At 57.3% G+C, this 18,610-nt stretch overlaps 2 protein-coding genes across 5 annotated transcripts in view; both read left to right on the top strand.

Moving 5' to 3' along the window:
- Mmp17 (matrix metallopeptidase 17) overlaps window positions 1-7,788 on the top strand; it is a 19,240-nt gene extending 11,452 nt beyond the window's left edge. Inside the window, exons 4-7 of the mRNA XM_048785794.1 lie at window positions 1,443-1,587; window positions 1,679-1,831; window positions 5,284-5,541; window positions 6,126-7,788. Coding sequence (XP_048641751.1) covers window positions 1,443-1,587; window positions 1,679-1,831; window positions 5,284-5,541; window positions 6,126-6,397 — 828 coding nt within the window. The 3' untranslated portion in view covers window positions 6,398-7,788. The remainder of the gene's footprint in view (window positions 1-1,442; window positions 1,588-1,678; window positions 1,832-5,283; window positions 5,542-6,125) is intronic.
- A 135-nt stretch (window positions 7,789-7,923) lies between these two features.
- The window catches only part of Ulk1 (unc-51 like autophagy activating kinase 1), a 36,714-nt gene continuing 26,027 nt past the window's right edge, over window positions 7,924-18,610 (top strand). For all 4 annotated transcript variants that reach the window (XM_048785879.1, XM_048785880.1, XM_048785877.1 and 1 more), the window contains exons 1-2: window positions 7,924-9,188; window positions 14,262-14,266. In XM_048785879.1, the coding sequence (XP_048641836.1) occupies window positions 9,091-9,188; window positions 14,262-14,266 (103 nt within the window). In that variant the 5' untranslated portion in view covers window positions 7,924-9,090. The remainder of the gene's footprint in view (window positions 9,189-14,261; window positions 14,267-18,610) is intronic.

The raw sequence follows: 18,610 nt of genomic DNA, 5'->3' as shown, positions 1-18,610 counted from the left end.
GCAAGGGAGCAGGCAAGCACGAGTCTCCCCTGAGGCGCTGCCCAGAGTCCATGGTGATGAGGGCTCCTTGAGAGCACCTGCTCCCGTTCTTCCTTTTACAAATATATTCTGGCACCAGGGAACGGATCCAGGGCACTCAACCACCCAGCTCCACCCAGCCCTTTTATAGGTGGACACAATATCCTTATTTTACATGTATGTGGTGCCGCAGTCTGTCTGGGCACAAATAACCGAGCCGCCAAAAAGCCTTGTAGATTCAAACAGCAACTCTTTATTCCTGAACTCTCACCGGCACTCTACACACACTTCCCGGGAACACACTCCCTCCACCGGGCTCCAATTCTCTCAGAACCCCAAGGGGAACTCCCAAGTAGCGGGTGCCTGAGGCACCCTAATCCCTGAGCAGGGTCACCTTTCAACCATTCCCTCTGGCAAAAATGCCAGGCATCATTCTGACTAAACTGTGGCTCTCAACAGTAGCGCTTGCCTGCATGCGTGCAGCCTGGGTTCAGTCCTCAGCACCACATACAAAGATGTTGTGTCTGCCGAAAACTAAAAAAAATAAATAAATATTAAAATTCAAAAAAAAAATTTTTTTTTGGTACCAGGGATTGAACCCAAGGGTGCTTAACCATTGAGCCACATCCCCAGCCCTTTTTAAAAAAGTTCTTCTTAATAGGTTTTTTTTTTTTTAGTTAACAGATCTCCATTTTATTTACTTATTTACTTGTAGTGCTGAGAATTGAACCCAGGGCGTCACACATGCTAGGCAAGCGCTCTGCCACTGAGCCATGTCCCCAGCCGTTTTTATATTTTGAGACAGGGTCTCACCAAGTTTCTTAGGGTCTTGCTAGGTTGCTTAGGCTGGCCTTCAATTTGAGATCCTCCTGCCTCAGCCTCCAGAGGGGCTGGGATTAGGCGTGCACCACCACGCCTGGCCCATGCCTCGTCTTTGAGGAGCCAATTCACAGTCCCGCCAACAGTGTAAAAGTACTCCTTTCCCTCCACATCCTCGCCAGCATTTATTGCTATTTGTATTTTTTTTAGAGGAAAAGTTTATTTGGGGGCTCATGGTGTCAGAGGTCTCAGTCCATAGAAGGCTGCTCCGTTTCTGGGGGCTCACGGTGAGGCAGGATGTCATGCGAAAGTGTGGGCTTCGGGAAGCCGTGTTCCTGGGGACTGCCGTTGTGACTGGTGTGAGATGTAGTGTCAGTGTTGTCTTGTGCGTTTCCCTGGTTGCAACTGGTGTTGGACATTTTTCATATATCTGTGGGCCTTTTGTGCTTCTCTGGAGAAGCATCTGGTCCCTCTGTCCGTTTAATGAGGGGGACATTTGTTTTTTTATGGGTGAGTTTTTACATATTGTGGCTATGAATCCCCTGTCAAGAGAGCAGTTGGCAAGCTCGCCCCTCTGTGGGCTCCCCATGGGTCCCCTGTTGCAGGAAGCCAGGATCCGGGGGTGCGTGGCCTGGCACCTCCTGCCCACCTGGCCCTCTTCCCGCAGGCCCAGGAAGGACGTGCCCCACAGGTGCAGCGCCCATTTTGACGCAGTGGCACAGATCCGTGGCGAAGCCTTCTTCTTCAAAGGTGCCCCCAGGGCCCAGGGGTGGGAGGTGGCGGGATTCAGCCCACGGGGTCCCCAGACTTGCCACCTGCAGCCACCCCCTTGTCCCCTCAGGCAAGTACTTCTGGAGGCTGAACCGGGACCGGCACCTGGTGTCCCTGCAGCCGGCGCAGATGCACCACTTCTGGCGGGGCCTGCCGCTGCACCTGGACAGCGTGGACGCCGTGTATGAGCGCACGAGTGACCATAAGATTGTCTTCTTCAAAGGTGGGTGGGCCTCCCCAGCTCTGTGGCCTTGCTGACGGAGGCTGCAGCGGCACCCACAGCACAGACGCACCTGCTGGGAGGCTGCTCCGTGGTCTGCTCCACAGTCCAGAGCACAGAGCCCCTTGTGCCTTGTGCACTAGGTGGATACATATTGAGCACCTGCTGTATACCCAGCCTGTGGTAGTTCCTATAGGTACACAGGGAGCAACATGACAACCCAGGCCTCGTGCTAGAAAGCTCTCACAAGTACTAAGAATGTCAGCTGAAGGAGGGCTCAGTGTGGGGAGGACTCAGGTTGGCACAGAGCACCTCGAGCAAGGAAAGCCACTTCAGGAGATGCCATTTGAGCCGGGCACAGTGGCACCTGCCTGTAACCCCAGCCACTCTGGAGGATCACAAGTTCGAGGTCAGCCTCGGCAACTTAGATCCTGTCTCAAAATAAAAAGGACTGGGAATATAACTCAATAGTAGAAATGCCCCTGGGTCCACTCCTCAGAACCAAAAACAACCCCAGAGTTCCAGAAACAGAGTTCAGGTCAGGGACAGTCAGTGCTAAGGCCCTGAGGCAGCAGCCGTCCTGCTGAGCACAAAGAATGCCTAGTTTGGGAAAGGCCTGGAGGCCTCATCACTGGGATAGTACCCACCCTCGGGAGCAGGTCTCCTGGGCCCACCCCCTGGAGGGGACCAGCAGGAACTCGCCCCTCCCCACCGTGGCCCGTGGCCGGAGTCTGACCTCAGTGAGGACAGGGCGCCCTGGGCTCCAGGAGCACTGTCCAGGCCTCTCAACCCCATATAGCGCTGGCCGCGTGGGCTGCGCCTCCCATCGGTGCCGCCTCTGGTCTCTGATGAGGAGGCCCAAAGCAGCAGGATCCTCTTTTAGCCACGATTCCTGCAGAACCCCGGCCAGCAGGGCCACGTGCTGAGGGCCCAGGACTCGAGCCCCGGGGAGGGTCAGCCCAGCACTGGCCGCCTGCTCCTCCTGGAGGTGCAGAGAGCCTGGCTGCGGCTGCCTCTTGTAGCTGCTGCCTCCCTCCCATGCGTCTCTCACATAGCCCTTGTAGTCCCGGGCACCTGCACTGGCAAGCCCTGGGGACCCTCGGATGAGTGACGCTTCAGGAGAGGCAGGTGGGACCCTTGGGTGGTGGAGGCCGGAGGCTGCCCCTGGGACCCTGCTCCGCGGCAGAGAGCAGCATGTGCAGTGACTCCTGTAGTGTCTGTTGCTTGGCCGTGTCCCCATGTCCCCGGGAGGACGGTGCACTGTGAGCAGCACCGCTGCTCCTGCTCTGCACATGGCCCGTGTGGGCCCATCAAGACCCACAGAACCTCCTCCTTTTTCAAAATTTTATGTTGGGGGGAAAAATCAGACTTGTAGAAAAACTGCAGAACTATCACATGGGCCAGGCACCCTGGTGCTCGCCTGTGATCCCTGCAGCTCAGGAGGCTGGGGCAGGAGGATCCAAGTTCAAGGCCAGCTTCAGCAAAGTAGCAGGACCCTAAGCAACTTAGGGAGAACTGTGACTAAATAAGATACAAAGAGGTATGGGTTTGGTCCCCAGGACAAGTGGCCCGTTCCCAGTACAAAACACAAAACGAACCAGAACAAAGAGTAGCAGGGTCTTCTGGACAGGGAGACGCAGACTGCAGCACGGCGCTCCTAGAGTCCCACAGAGCCCCAGCAGCCACCAGTGACCAGATGCCGCCATCCAGGGTACAAGCTCGCCTGCCACCTGCCCACAGGACCGCCAGGGTCCCTGTGTGCTCGGCTGCCTCCCTGGTCTCTGACCGGAACGTTCCCTGGGCCTGTGGTGCTGCTCCCATCAGGAGCTCCAGGCCTCAGGGTCTGTGCCTCCCAGGGTCGGGTCCTGGGCTCCCACTGGCCGAGCATCACCGAGGGCTGGTGTCTGACCCGTCCCTCCCAGGGATGCTCCCTGGGGTCATCTGCAGAGGCTGCCCACAAGTTTCTCTGCTGCTATGCGTTTTGGGTGAGACGAGAGGCCCAGGTCCATGGGCTTTGCACCCATGTCCCCGATGGAGCCTGCCAGTTCCTGTGCTGCCTGCTTTCAGCTGACCTGTGTCCTCCCCCAGGGAGCCGGACAGAGCTCCATAGCGGCTCTCGTACCCTTGACCCTTCCCTGCTACAGCATCACAGCTGTCCCTATCTGGAACACTTGTGCATGAGTGAGTGTGTGTGCGTGTCTGTGGTGTGTGTCTGTGGTATGTGCGTGTGTGTGGCACCGAGGACTCACCCAGGCTTCCCCATGCCAGGCAGGTGCCCCACTACTGAGCCACACCCAGCCCCTGGTGGTTCCTTTCAGTGATGGCAGGAAGGAGGCCCGTGACAGACTCTGATGTTCAGCTGTTTCCAGCGCGTGACTTGGTGCTGCTGGGCATTGGCCTTCCACCCACAGAGCTCGCCATCTGCCCAGACTGAACACCAGCTAGCCCCTGGCTCCCGTTCCCTCTGTCTCTGGGGGTCTGGCTGCTCCAGAGCCTCCCTGAGTGCCTGCACGCACAACGCGCTCCAAGTCCATCCTTGTTGGGGCCCGTGGCAGGACTCCCCTCCTTTTTGCTACTGGGGTTGCACCCAGGTGCTCCACCCTGAGCATCCGCAACCCTGTCTGTCCTTTGCGACACGGTCTTGCTAAGGTGCCCAGGCTGGCCTCAACTTGCCATCCTCCTGCCTCAGCCTCCTAAGCTGCTGGGATCATGGAGGGCGACACATGCCGGGCAGAATTTTCCCCACCTCAAGGCTGAATATGGTCCATCCTGAGGACCCACTGCAGTCTGTCTGTGCGCACTGTGGGTGGAGCTGGGGCTGCTGTGCACAGGACTGCTGCGCCCCGGCCTGCAGGCCTCTCTGGGGATCCTGCTCAGTTCTTGGTCTCTGGCGGGGCGAGGGCCTCTGCCTGGCTCTGCTGGTCACTCTCTGAGGCGCCAGGCTGTGGCCCCACCATGTTTGTTCCCACCAGCTGACCAGTGTGCCACCTTGCATCCTGGCCACCTCCGAGGCACCCTCCCTCATGTCCTCCCATGTGACTCAGACCCTCTGTCCAGCAAGGGGCTTTGAAGCATCTTGCTTACTGCGTAAATCCACACGCAGGCCTTGGACTGAGCACCTTGCTTGATTTCTCCATGAAGACGTTCCTAGCCCCCTGCCCAGAACTTGGGTAGGACACGAAACAGCATCCCCAGGCAGTGGCCAACTCACCCTATGTTCTGTTTCTGGTCCTAAATGGCCACCAGAGCAGAGCCTGCATCCACAGGCTGCTGGTTACATGACCGACCCAGGCCTGGCACATAGTAGGTGCTCAATAAATACCCACGAGGACTCCTGGGCACTGTGATGCGGGTGACCACTCTGCAGCCACGTCACCCCACCCCTGGGTGAGGGCGGCAAACATGGGAGCAGGCCAGCTGGAGCCCCTGCCCACGTTCTTTCTCTCGCCCCCCAGGAGACAGATACTGGGTGTTTAAGGACAATAACGTAGAGGAAGGATACCCACGGCCCATCTCGGACTTCAGCCTCCCGCCGGGCGGTGTGGATGCCGCCTTCTCCTGGCCTCACAATGACAGGACTTATTTCTTTAAGGACCAGCTCTACTGGCGCTATGATGACCACACTCGGCGCATGGACCCTGGCTACCCTGCCCAGGGCCCCCTGTGGAGGGGTGTCCCCAGCACGCTGGATGACGCCATGCGCTGGTCTGATGGTGAGCATGCTCAGGGGGGAGGCTGTGCAGCCTCAGTTTCCTCACCAGCAAAATGGGGGTTCCCTGAGCCAGGGCTTGCCTGTCAGCTGAGTCCTGACTCCAGAAGTCCACACCCCTGGCTCCTCCACCTCTCAGCCCATCCTCCACCCTGCCCACTCCCTCCACCAACACCAGCCTCTTCCTGCTTCTCAAACCCAAACACACTGGACCCCGGGCCTTTGCACCTGTGGGGACTTCTGGATCACCTTCCTAGGCACCACACAGCCTGGCCAGTGCTCAACATCTTCCAGGACTCCTGTGCCCCCAGTTTGTATCTGCCCCTGGCAGCATAGAAGCACCCCAGCTGGCCAGCCGCACAGGACAGGCAGTGTCCCTCGCTCTGAGTTGTGCCCTGACACCTAGCACAGCCTGCACAGGGCAGGGTCCTAGATAAAAGCCCAGTCAGGGAAAGGAACTCTAGAGGTGGCCCACCCACCGCCCCTGCCTCCCGTGGCTCCTCCTCCGTGGCCGGGCCCTCCCTCTCCTGTGGACCTGCTGGTGTGGTCCTCCCGCCCCGGGGCTTAGCCTGGCCCTGCTCTCCGCAGGTGCCTCCTACTTCTTCCGCGGCCAGGAGTACTGGAAAGTGCAGGAAGGCGAGCTGGAGGCGGCGCCCGGGTACCCGCAGTCCACGGCGCGGGACTGGCTGGTGTGCGGGGAGCCGGCGGCCGGCGAGGCGGAGGCAGAGGCGGCCCGAGCGCAGGACGGCCTCGCCGTGTGCTCCTGCTCCTCCGCCGCGCCCGCGCCGTCCGCCTCGCCGCCGCCGCCGCAGCTGCTGCTGCTGTGCGCGCTGGGTGCCGCCCGGGCCGGGGCGCGGTGAGCCGCGGGGCCGGGGACCCGCGGACGCCTTCCCGCCTGAGCGGCCGCCTCCTCACAAGGGCGCAAACGCGACCTCGCCCTGCCACGTGGCGCAGCGGAGACCCTGCGCTTGGTGGGGAAGGGGCTAATAGATGGCCCTCCTGGCGTCCGTTGCCACCTTCCCTTGCCTCCTGCGAGTCCCCAGGGGCCATTGTGCCCTTTTCCCTGGGAAAGTAGAGGCCCAGCGAAAAAACTCGGAGTGCACAGCACGCTCTGGACATTCATAGATACTTGTCACCCACTCATCCATCTAATCCAGTGCCACCTGCTGGGAGCTGGAGCCACCTAAAGAGGGGGGCTCATGTCTACATCCAGTGGCCACTCAGGACCTGTCTGCCAAGCGCACAACTGCCCCACTCTAGGCCAGTGTCCAGGCCTTGCTCCACCCAGCCCTCTTATCCCAGGCTCCCAGTCTACAGAGCCCTGTCCCTCCTGCCCAGATGGAAATCAGGACCCTTGTCTCCATTGCCTCCCACCAGCTCCCCTCCCTGCCAGAGAGCATCATCTTCTCTCTGGACATGCCCATCCACTCCCTGGGCTGCAGAGGGGCTTTCTCACCTCTGGACCAAAGGTGGGGTTCACGCAGGAAGAGGAGAGTGGCCAGGGGTGAGCAGGGAAGTGCCACCTCTGGGACAATGTCTTCTCCAGCAGCAGCACTGGGAGGTGTGGAACCTGCCCTGGACCTGGAGAAGCAGGAGCCCTGCAGGAGGACCTCCCCCTCTGCCTGCAGGCCTCCAAGGGGATCAGGAAGGAGGCCCCTGAATGGAGGAGGGAGCCGGGGTCCGGCCTGTGGGGTGGGGATCTGAGGCACAGGCACCTGGGAGACGGCACTCCAGATGCCAAGGTCCTGGGGTGGGTCGGGCCTGCTGGGCTCCAGCACTGCAAGGGATTTGCCCCTACAGCGTGGGAAGTCAGTGGTCACCCTGCAGCTAGGGCGGGGCTTCTCACAGGCGGGAAGGCTTCTCCTTTCACCAGATTTTCACACTTCCTGGTTCCAGGGGCAGAGGCCAGCCCATATCCTCCTGCTCCTCCCCAAGCCTGGCACCTCCTGTGTCCATCTGTCCCCCTGTGCTCCCTGGAGCTGGGAATGGCCCTGCTGTAGGGTCAGACAGGGTGGGCTGGGGGATCTCTGGGAGACCTGTCCCCTGGAAACGCACCCTCCTGTTCCTCTGCAGCGCCTTCCGTGCACCAAGCTCCTTCAGCCTCCCGCCATGTTGTCTGGCAGCCTGTCAAGGAGCTGCCCTGTGGGTCAGGGGCGGCTCTGAGGTCCCCGGGCTGGTGTCCCTCAGCTGCGACCGCTGCAGTCTCACTGTTGTCCCGAAGTCCACTCTCTAATAAAACTTTTCTACGCCAGCTGGGGAGCAGCTCGGTGGGAGACCACCTGTGCAGCGTGCAGGAGGCCCTGGGTTCAATTCCCCAGAAAGGACGTTCCTACCGTCAGTGTCCAGTGAGGCCTGGGAAGAGCTTCATGACCCCCACGACCCCTGGAAATCCAGAGGGCCTGTGGCAGGAGTGTCCAGGCGGACTACAGCCCAGGCCAGGGAGACGCCCTGCTGGACTGACCCCGTTACAGATGCAGGCACGTCACACCTGAGACGTGACCTCATGTTTATGGGAGTCTCCGGTGGAGAGTAAGAGCCTCCCTTCCTCTGAGCCATCGGAGACATGTGCTGACCCTGGGCTCTGTCCTGCTATCCTGCAAGTCTGGATGTTCTCCGAAGGCCTCAGGGTCTGCTCTCCTCAGCCGGCTCCAGACCCCGCTTCCCTGGCACACGGGAAGGTGGTGCTGTCACCAAGTAACGCCCACCATGTCCACTCCTGAGAGTCACATTGAAACATGGGGGACTCGTGGGTCCTGGACTGCGCTGCGTGGTCTGGACAGGCGGCTCCCGCAAGGCTGGTGGGCCTCCACACGATTCTAGTGCCTGGGTGTGGGTTCACAGTCCCACCAGCCCCCGGAAGCCGAGGTGTGGTGTGGCAGCAAAGCCACCAACCGCCCTTGTTCCTCACAGTCCTGGGGGCTAGAGCCATGGTCAGGGGGCCGTCCTGTTCTAGTGAGGGCAGTTCCTGGTTTGCACATGGCTGCCCTCCAGCTGCATCCTAACCTGGCTGAGCAGGTGCTCTGGGTCCCTTGTTCCCGTATAAGTCACCATGGTAACATGAGGGGTCCTGCTTGTCACTTCCCTGAGGCACCACCTGCTCACAGCTTCTAATTGGGATGGGGCTGCTAGCATGTGACTTGGGGGCACAAGTTACCTGTAACTGGGAGGTGGGCCGCAGCTCTGAGCTGCCCCAGGCCACCACCACGCCCTGCCCTGCCTGCCCCACCCACTGCCTCTCAGGGGTGGGTCACTCCAAAGACTAGCATGATAGCGCCCAGGTCAGCTACTGCTGGATTCTTCACCAGCCTCTCTGGGTCCTTGTAACCACCCCAAGGAGAGGGAAGGTGGTTGCTTCCATTGTCCACGGTAGGGAAACTGAGGGGCGGTGAGTGACCCACGGGTCATGGAGCTGGGGGCCAGGCTAGAAGCAGTCCCTGTCCCCAGGTGAGTACCACCATGGAGGCTCCACACTGGGATCTTGGCATGCTGAACCAGTCCTCCAGGGCCACTCACAGGGCCAGAGCACCCTACCAGTCCCCAAGGTCACAGGGCGATGTGTGCCGGGGCCAAGGGCTTCTCTCTGGGCTTCATTCCCCCCAGCTCTGTGCTGAGCCCCTGCTGTCTTGAGTCCTCCTGCAAGTTCTCCTGCAAGTCCAATAAGGGTGGGCAAGACCCAGCCATGGCTGGACACTGAGAGGAAGCCGGTAGACAGACCCCAGTCCCCTATGCCTGCTTATTGCCCTGGACCTTGTCTCACCTGCGTACCTGCAGGATGGCACCCGGACACTGCAGAAGCAGCAGCCCACTCCGCCTCTCTCTGCCTTTTAATTGAAAAAAAAATTTTTGGTGGGGTGCTGGAGATTGAACCCAGGGGTGCTTGACCACATCCCCAGCCCCATTTAATATGTTTTCATCTTGAGAAAGGATCTCACCAAGTTGCTGACGCTGGCCTCCAGCTCTCGATCCTCCTGCCTCAGCCTGCTGAGTCACTGGGATCACAGGCGTGACCGCCTATCTGTCTCTCACTCTCTCCCTCTTTCTCCCTTTCTCTTCTCCCTCCCTCCCTCCCTCACTCTCTCTCTCTCCCTCCCTCCCTCCCTCCCTCTCTCTGTCTCTGTCTTGCTCCCTCTGAGTCCTACTCAGTCACACTCAAGTAGATCAGAACTGGCAGGTCCTGGCTCCCAGGGGCCCCAGGTGCTGGCCCTGGGCTGGAGCCCTGATGGCCTGGCCTTCCTCCCAGCCTGGGCCAGGTCCCGCAGGCAATTGGGAGTGCCGTGGGCTTCCTGCCACCCCTGCAGCAGGTCCTGCACTCTGACGTGCTGCAGGCTCAACAAAACAGGCCACATCCTTAGACTTGAGGAGCTTGCAGCCCTGGCCTGCTGTCGAGGGAAGAAGGACAAACACAGAACACACTTAGACTCAGAATCCGCACCCTGCGCCTTGGCTAGCAGGGCAGGGAGGGGCACCTGGGGTGCCCAGGGGGAGCCAGAAGGGTGACCTCCAGATAGGCCTGTGTGAGGCAGGGGTGTGCTTGGAGATCCGGGAGGCTCTGGGGCTGCAAGGGTCAGCACAAGCATGGGGGGTTTCTGGGGCCACAAGGCCACTGCAGGGTTTGAGCAGCAGGGGGCCTGGGTGACCCCCCTGCAGTCCCCCTGGCTGTGTTCAAGCAGAGAGGGGCCAGCTGGGAGCAGGAAGAGCGGGGAGGAAAGTTCCTGGGCTGGTGAGGTGTGGCGGCCCCTGTGTGCTCCCAAGGCAGAGCCCCAGGACTGCTGGCCAGCTGAGCCTCAAGAGGAGGGAGTGCCAGCCATCTCTGCCTGGGCGCTGGAAGTGGGTGGTCATGGCTGTGACCGGAGGGCTAGCTGGGTGCGTGGGCCTGGTGTTCCCTGGCGGGGCCCGAGCGGTGCCAAGGGCTGGATTCTTCAGCACCCAGACCTCCTGCCCCACAGAGCTCTCCTGGGGGAGACTGCACCCCAAGCTCCACGTCGGGGCCTGGGACTCCCCCAGACATGGCAGTCTGAGACTAGCAGAGGTGATCCTGGGGGAGCTCCGCTGCCCAGTCTGCCCTGGAGAGCAGGACAGGAGAAGCCAGAGAACAGACACACAGACTCACTGCACAGGGGCTGCAGCCATTGGACATGGGTTCCCTGGACACAGCAAATCTTGGTTGAGGTGGTGACACACAAGGCCAGCCCCTGCTCTGGTGGGGAGCGGCTGCCCCAGGGACAGGGCAGGAGCAGGCACTCACAGCAGCGCTCTGGCACAGAGAGAACCCACAAGGCAAACGCACAGGTGATCTGCAGGGCTGGATGGGTGTGAGGGACACAGGGCGTGTGGCTGGTGCCCTGAGCCTGGAGCCCAGGGCCCAGAGCTCAGCCTGGACTGCCCAGCATGGATTTGTACCTCACTGCTGGTGAGTGGCCTTGGGCCCTGATTGCATCACCCAGGTCCCCCAGCTGAGACCCTGATGCAACTGACTGCCACTGTGCAGCATGGCCTGGCCTGACCGTACTGGACTCTGTCCACCAGCCAGCCAGCCAAGTCTCAGAGTCTCCTTTGGCTTCTGTGCACAGCCTTGTGGCTTTGGAAACCACATGGTGTCACCGAGTGCTGGTCCTCTAGCCACACCCGGCTCCTGTGCTGGAGGTTTGGTTTCCGATCTGTCTTGTGTGTGAGTCGGGATCTCACCAGGTTGGGCTTGAACTCCTAGGCCCAGCGACCCTCCTGCCTCAGCCTCTAGTCACTGGGCTACAGGCATGTACTGGGCGTGGCCGGGGGTGCATGTTTTTCCATGTAAAGTCAGGATGAGCCTTAAACGTGGCCCAGATCAACGGGTAGTATCTCTTTCTATTTTTTTTTTCCTTTTTTTTTTTTTTTTTTTGGTACTAGGGATTTAACCCAAGGGTGCTTTACCACTGAACCACATCTCCAGCCCATTTTAATGATTCTTTAATTTGTGTGTGTATGTGTATGGTGCTGGGGAGAAACCCAGGGCCTCACCTTTTAATTTTGAGACAAGGTCTCCCCTGTTTTGCCCAGGCTGGAACTTGCAATCCTCTTGCCTCAGCCTCCTGAGTCTCTGGGATCACAGGCCTGTGTCACTCACCTGGCAAAACTTCCATTATTTTCCACATAGGTAACAGCAGGGCTGGGGGAGTAGCTAAGTGGGGAGACACTTGCCTCCAGGGAGTGAGGTCCCTGATTTCTTCTTGAACCCAAGGGTGGTTAACCACTGAGCCACATCAATTCGCTGCCCTCCCCTTTGAATATTTTATTTAGAGAGTTGCTAGGCCCCACTAAGTTCCTGAGGCTGGCCTTGAACTCGTGATCCTTTGCTGTGACCTCCAGAGCAAGCGAGGGACTAGGTTTACAGTGTGCTCTACGCTCAGGGCCAGCCTGGCATGGGCCGGGTTCTGGGTTTGAGCCCCAGTACCCAAAACAAATGTATGTAACTAGGAAACTGCAGGCGTGAGCTGTCCCCAAGTCTGTCCTCCAGGTCCTGGGGCTGGGGATGCGCTCTGTGGTACCGTCCCCAAACAGCTCAAGACCTGGTTCCATTGCCAGCACCACAGCCAATAAACAGAAGGGGTGTGCTTCCATTCTGTGCCCCCCAGTGTAGCTGGCCTCTACCCCTCAAGATGAAGAGGACATTTCCCTGAGGCCTCCCCAGCACCTGCTAGAGCTCTGGTTGTTGGGTATAAGAAAGACTGGGTGGAGTTCAGCAAAAGGACCTCACAGGGAGGGGCACTCAGTTCTCCTCCATCTTCATCCTTTTCGTGCCTGGAATATGGTGGTGATGGTTAGAACGGGAGCAGCTGCTGTGGGCAACAGGGCAGAGCCTCACACTCATTGTGGATGACAGGGGAAACTCATCAGGGCCCCAGGTAGCCCTGTGGTGCCAGCATTTTCATGAGGATGAAATAAATGGTCCTGGCCACTGTTACTTTGGATCCTTATCTCTTCTAGCCAGCAGCGTACACATGCGGCACACACAGTGGAGAGGAGGCCTCACTCCCACCCAGCCTCCCAGTCTCAAAGGTAGCAGAGGCCACAGGCGTCACCCTGAGGGAAGCCCAGCCCCTCCGAGGCCAAGGCTGGAGCATCATCGCACGTTCCAGGCCAGGCTGGGCAACTTAGAGAGACCTTGTTTCAAGATAACATTAGAAAGTGTTGAGTGCAGCTCAGTGATAGAGCACCCCTGGGTTCAACCCCCAGTGCCACTAAAAAAAACTCCAACTCAAGCAGGGATGGGTGCAGCCCTCCACTATCCTCTCCGAGGCCCAGGTTTGACCTCAGTCTGTAAACACATACACACAAAGCCTCCTTGCCACGGGGTCCAACAAGTCCTCTTGGGGGCACATCCCATAGAACTGACCACAGGGCCTTGAGCAGGCTCTTGTGCACCTGTGGCCACAGCGGCCCTGTTGGTCATAGCCCACAGCTGCCAGCCATCCCCTGTCCACCTATGGAAGAGTGGAAAAGAAAACGTGGCCAGGTCTGGGCCTGGTGTATCCATCATCCAGCCCCAGGAGGCTGGGGCAGGAGGACTGCAAGTTCAAGGCCAGCCTAGACAACTTAGGGAGGCCCTGCCTACAAAGGAAATAGAAAGGGCTGGTGTAGCTTTTTGGTGGAGAGCTGGCCTAGCAGGGTGAGGTCCCGGCACTGAAAGCAGCAAGGAATCTGATCCTCCTTTTCACAGTGCCTCTGTGAGGCAGGGATGGAAACACCATTGGTTGAGATTCCTCACTCTCTGTGAGGACAGGAGGAGCTCAGGCTTGAGGCAGGGGGTCCTTACCACACCAACTGAAGCTGTCCTATTCATGGCTGTGACCTCTCTAGTGCTGGTTTCCTTGAAGGTCAGACACTTTCAGCTTGGTGATGAACTTGAGTGGAAGTAACTCCAGTTAGATTCTCAGCCTTGCCTATGTGGGACAGTGGTCTCCTGAGATTTAGGGGTGGGGCTCTTTTTTCTTTTTGGTGCTGGGGTTTGAACCCTAGGTGCTCTACCACTGAGTATCCCCAGCCCTTTTTATTTTTTTATTTTGAGACAAGGTCTTGCTAAGTTGCTGAGGCTGGCCTTAAATTTGTGATCCTTCCACCTCAGTCTCCTGAGTCTCTTGGATCACAGGACCCAGGGTCTTGTGCCACCAGGCAAGTGCTTTACCATGGAGCCACCGTCCTGAATGGCACCCTCAGTCTGAGGTACACTTTAAATGCTCCCTGTTAGCAATTCCCTGTTTCCCCTCCCACCTCGGTGCACCTGTGGGTCCAGCTTCTTTTGGGGTCACAAATCTAGATGTGAGTCTGGCCCCTAGAGGGCTAGCAGAGCCAGTCCTCTGTTAGTGGGCAACTCCAGGAGCCCCACTTGTTACCAAAAGCTCTGTCCTTGTCCTCAAAACCAATCCAATAACAAGGACACGGTTTTGAGAAAAAGGAAAAAGAAGGCTTATTGCTTTGCTAGCAAAGGAGAACACAGGGGACTCCTGTCCCAGAGGCTGGGATTGTGCCCATCCACAGGAACAGGGGCTTTTAAAGAGGTGATTCAGAGAAAATTGGGATTAGGGAGGAGAGGTCAGGAAGGAGAAGATGAGGGGAAAGGCGATCAGGGAGAAGTTTTGGAAAAAGAAGATCAGGGAGAAGAAGGTTGGGAAAAAGAAAAGAACATGCCAGTTTCAAAGCCACAGGGGACACAGTCACAGCATCAAGTGAACCCCTGTTACACCCCAGGGACCTTGGGGAGGGCGAAAGCAGAACTTGTGATGGGCCTTCTGATGCTGGTCCAGGTGGGAGCATTCCCGGAACAGCATGCAGAATCCCAGAGGAGTCCTGACCTGCAGGGCCCATCCTGAGACTAGGAGGGTCCCCAGGTCCTGGGGGCCAGAGAAGGTGGGGCTGTGGGATGGTGGTGCCAGCCACACAGCCAGTGCCCGGCTCCCTTCCTCCACGGGCCTAGGGCTGGGCTCACTGTGCTGTGTTTTGCCAGGTTTCTGTGCTGGGATGAACCCAGAGCCTTGGGTGGGCTAAACCAGCACTCCCCCCCACCCCCGCCCCAGCTGCACTCCAGCCCTCCTAAGTCTGGCCCAGGATGTGGATTGAACTCAGGGGCACTCCACCCCTGAGCCACATCCCAGCCCTATTTTGTATTTTATTTAGAGACAGGGTCTCACTGAGTTGCTTAGGGCCTTGCTTTTTTTTTTTTTTTTGCTGAGGTTGGCTTTGAACATGTGATCCTCCTGCCTCAGCCTCCCAAGCTGCTGGGATTACAGGTGTGCACCACCTTCCTAAGTCTTTTTTAGAGAATGAAGTATTCAAGTTCCTGGTGTCTTGGAGCTTAGACCCTGGAGGAGGGGCTAGAAAATAACAAGCAGCGTTTCAGCAACACTAATTCATGAAGAAGATAACCTAGTGATCATGCTACAGAGTTTCCATGGAAGGAACGTCACTGGTTTTTTGGTTTTTGATACCAGGGATTGAACCCAGGGTGATTTACCACTGAGCCACATCCCCAGCTCCCCGCCACCCACCTTTTTTTTTTTTTTTTGAGACAGGGTCTCCCTAAATTGCTGAGAGTCTCGCTAAGTCTCTGAGGCTAGCCTTGACTTGCGATCCTCCTGCTTCAGCCTCCGGAGCTGCTGGGATCTCAGCTGTACCCCATGGAGCCCTCTGCCACGCTACCTTTCTGTTGGAGGTTAGCTGACATGATGATGTGATTCTCCTCCCCATGAGGAAAGGAGCCAAGGAGGGACATCCAGAGAGGAGGGTGGCTCCATGGTCACAGGTGTACTGGGGACCAACCTGAGGGGCTCAGGGAGACCGAGAGCCTTTTCCACTTACATACAGCCTGGGGTACATGTGGGGAGAGAGGGGAATTTTGAGGTTTGGCTAGGGAAGGCTCCTCATGGCATCAGCTTCAAAAGGAACCAGTGGTTTTCAGGATGTCAGTCCTAGAAACCAATTTCCTTCCTTGGCAGGATGGTGGGGTACCACCTGGGGAGTGCCACCTGGGCTCCAGGTCAGGCTGACTCAGAGAGATCAGGCAGTGATTCTTGTTCTAAGGTGGAGGATGGCACTGCCTGTGTCCAATTCTCCCTAATGCTACCCAGTGGTCCAGCCTCTGGTGCCACCCTAGCTTCACAGGCTCCTGGTCAGCACCTGACATGGGGGAGGGGCCTGGGGTGCAGTGATCTGCAGGGAGGGCTTCTGCAGCAGGTGGCCCTCAAGCTGAACTCATGTGTTAACATTACTGGGTGACACAGAGCCTGCCAGGTTGGGTGAGGAGGGAAGAAGCCAGGGGCTGCTTGTGGGCCCTGGTGTGGTCCAGGCCAGAGGGCAGACGCCTGGCTCAGGGTGTGGCACACAGGCAGGGTGGCACTGGGGAGGGAGGCATGGCCTAATGGGCTGTGGGGGGAACACTCCTGGGCAAGGCCTTGGGTGTGGTGCTGTTGCCAAAAGATCAGTCCTTGTCCCTGGTGCCAATCCAATAACAAGGACAGTTTTGAGAAAAAAAGGAAAAAGAAGATTTATTGCTTTGCTAGCAAAGGAGAAGTACAGGGAACTCCTGTTCCAGAGGCTGTGATTGTGCCCATCCACAGGAACAGGGGCTTTTAAAGAGGTGATTCAGATAAAATGAGATTAGGGAGGAGAGATCAGGGAGGGAAAAGAAAATTTGGAAAAAGAAAAAAAACATGTAAGTTTCAAAGCCTCAGGGGATATAGTCAAAGCATCAAGTGAACCCCTTGTTACAAGACCCTGTCTCAAAATTTTAAAAAATTATCTAAAGGGCTGGGGGTTGAAGCTCAGGGGTATAGGACACGTGGGTTCCACCCCCAGTACTCCTCCCCTTTCCAAACTTCTGACGCTAACAATTCCTCAAATTCCTGCTGGAACCACCTTCCTGCCCTGGGAGCTCTCTTGTTGGTGAGCTAAACATACCTGTTGCCTTCGTTCTTCGTAAACTTGTATGGAAGTTCACATTTCAATTTTTTGAAAATTACCCAGTGAAATCCCAGAGATGACTGGGGAGGCAGGAGTATCTCAGGCTTGAGAACAGCCTCTGCAATTGAGCGAGACCCCATCTCAAAGTAAAATAAAAAGGACTGGGGGGCGTACAGATTGAGTGGAAAAGTAGAGGTTGAGGATTAGCTAGCATGCTCGGGGCCCTGGGTTCAATACCCAGCGCTGCAAAAAAACAAAAATCAAAGCAAAAGAGAACCCTGCTCCCTCAGAGGGCCCAGTAACTTCCAAAAGCAAATCTTTCCTGCCATCCTGACTCTCCTGGCCTCTTGGCCTTCTTCAATTGAACTTAAGGCAGAAATCCCCTTGGCTTATTCCCCCAGTCTGGGTACCTGGCTAGGTTGGTGGCCCTTACCACCTGCTCTGTTCTGGATTCTTACCACCTGACCTTCATGCTTGCCCTCAGTTGCAATTTTACCAGGTAGCTCTTGAGGGCAGGGACTCCATCTCCACTGGGGCCAGCCCAGCACTTAGCTCACTGAATAAAGGAGGAATGAACGTGGACACACGGGGGTGCTATGGCTGACCATGTGGCTACGGCACTGGGAGACACTTTCATTTGGAAAACACAAGTGCTGGGCAAGGAGACCTCTGTTCCTTCCTGCTCTGGTGTCCTCTGGCCTCCATCCAGGGTGGAGAACCCTGTGTTCTGGGGCCTGGAACGTGAACTGAGTAAGCTGAAGGGCTTCCAGGAATGATCGCACGGGGTTCCTCCCTGAGCATCAGGCCACTAGGAGGCTGTCTTCTGCAGCCAGGAAAGGGCCTGGCCCAAGAGCCTACCTTCTGAACTAGGTGTTTCCAGAGGCTGGGGGTATGGAGGCCTGTTCAGAATCATTCATTTGCAGAAGGACCACTGCATATGATGAAAGCAATTTGCAGGAAGGCCTGGTGTGCGTGTGCAGTGTGAGAAGGACCCCTCCACTGTCTTCTGGAGCAGCCCCTTCCAGGGCTTCCTGACAGGAACACTGCCTGCTTGCTTGTCCTTTCCTGCCTTTCTTTAGCACTGGGGTGAACTCAGGTGTGCTCTTCCACTGAACACTGAAGTACATCCACAACTCCCCCACTCTTTTGAGACAGGATCTTGCTAAGTTGCCCAGGCTGGCCTGGAACTTGTGATCCGCCTGCCTCAGCCTCCCAAGTTGCTGGAATCACAGGTGTGTGCTATCACCAACCCACCTGGCTAGAACTCTGGCTGGTTTTCTTGCCTAACTTCTCTTGGCCTTGATTTTCTGATCTGTAAAATGGGGGCATCAGGTACCTCAGGAATCATCATGAAGAATAAATCAATTAATAAATACCTTTAAAGAACACTGCCTGGCCTATGATAGGGACCGGTTAGCTGTTAGTTTCTAAACTGCTATGTGCACACATAGGTGTCCTGCATACACAAAATCTCTCCAATGGCCTCATCATCACAGATAATAGCATAGTATGCTCGTCTGCATCTTGCTTCCACTTATAGTTTGGAGAACTTTACACTTGAGCACGTAGATACTTAACACTGCCTATCAGCGCAGGTTCATTACTCTGCGAGATAGATGCACCAGGATTTGTCTAACTTTTCCTAGGTTTAGATGCAACCATTTTGGCTTATGACCTGACATTATGGAATGCAGCTTTATTTCTTCTTATTATTTTTGGCATTGGAGATTAAACCCAAGGTCTCAAGCATGCAAGGCATCACCGGGTTACATCCGGGTCCTGGAAGGCAAGTGCATAACTTCTAATGAAGCCATTCTCATTCTGTCCAGATCTCAGTTTTCAGATTCATATGCCACATCCCAGGGGGAAACAGGACTGGGCAGCCCCAGGACTGCAAAGACATGGCACATAAGGCAAGATCCGGACGAATGAAACCCCATCCTTCCTGGGCAGGGTCTTCGGTAGCCCCAACCCGAACCTGCTCCTACACGTTGGCTGAGCCAGCGCCGCCACTCTATCAGCCACCAGGACCTGTCCTGATAGGCCCCGCCTCGTGCAGCCCCGCCCCTGGTGTCCCCGCCCCTTCGCCATCAGCTCCACCGCGTATAGGTCCCAGCTCCGGCAGGCCCCGCCCCTCCGGG

The sequence above is a fragment of the Marmota marmota genome, unplaced genomic scaffold (assembly GCF_001458135.2).
Source record: "Marmota marmota marmota unplaced genomic scaffold, marMar, whole genome shotgun sequence".
Taxonomy (NCBI): Eukaryota; Metazoa; Chordata; class Mammalia; order Rodentia; family Sciuridae; genus Marmota; species Marmota marmota.
The sequence above is the reverse complement of the archived record's forward strand: the minus strand, read 5'-3'. Positions and strand labels throughout refer to the sequence as shown.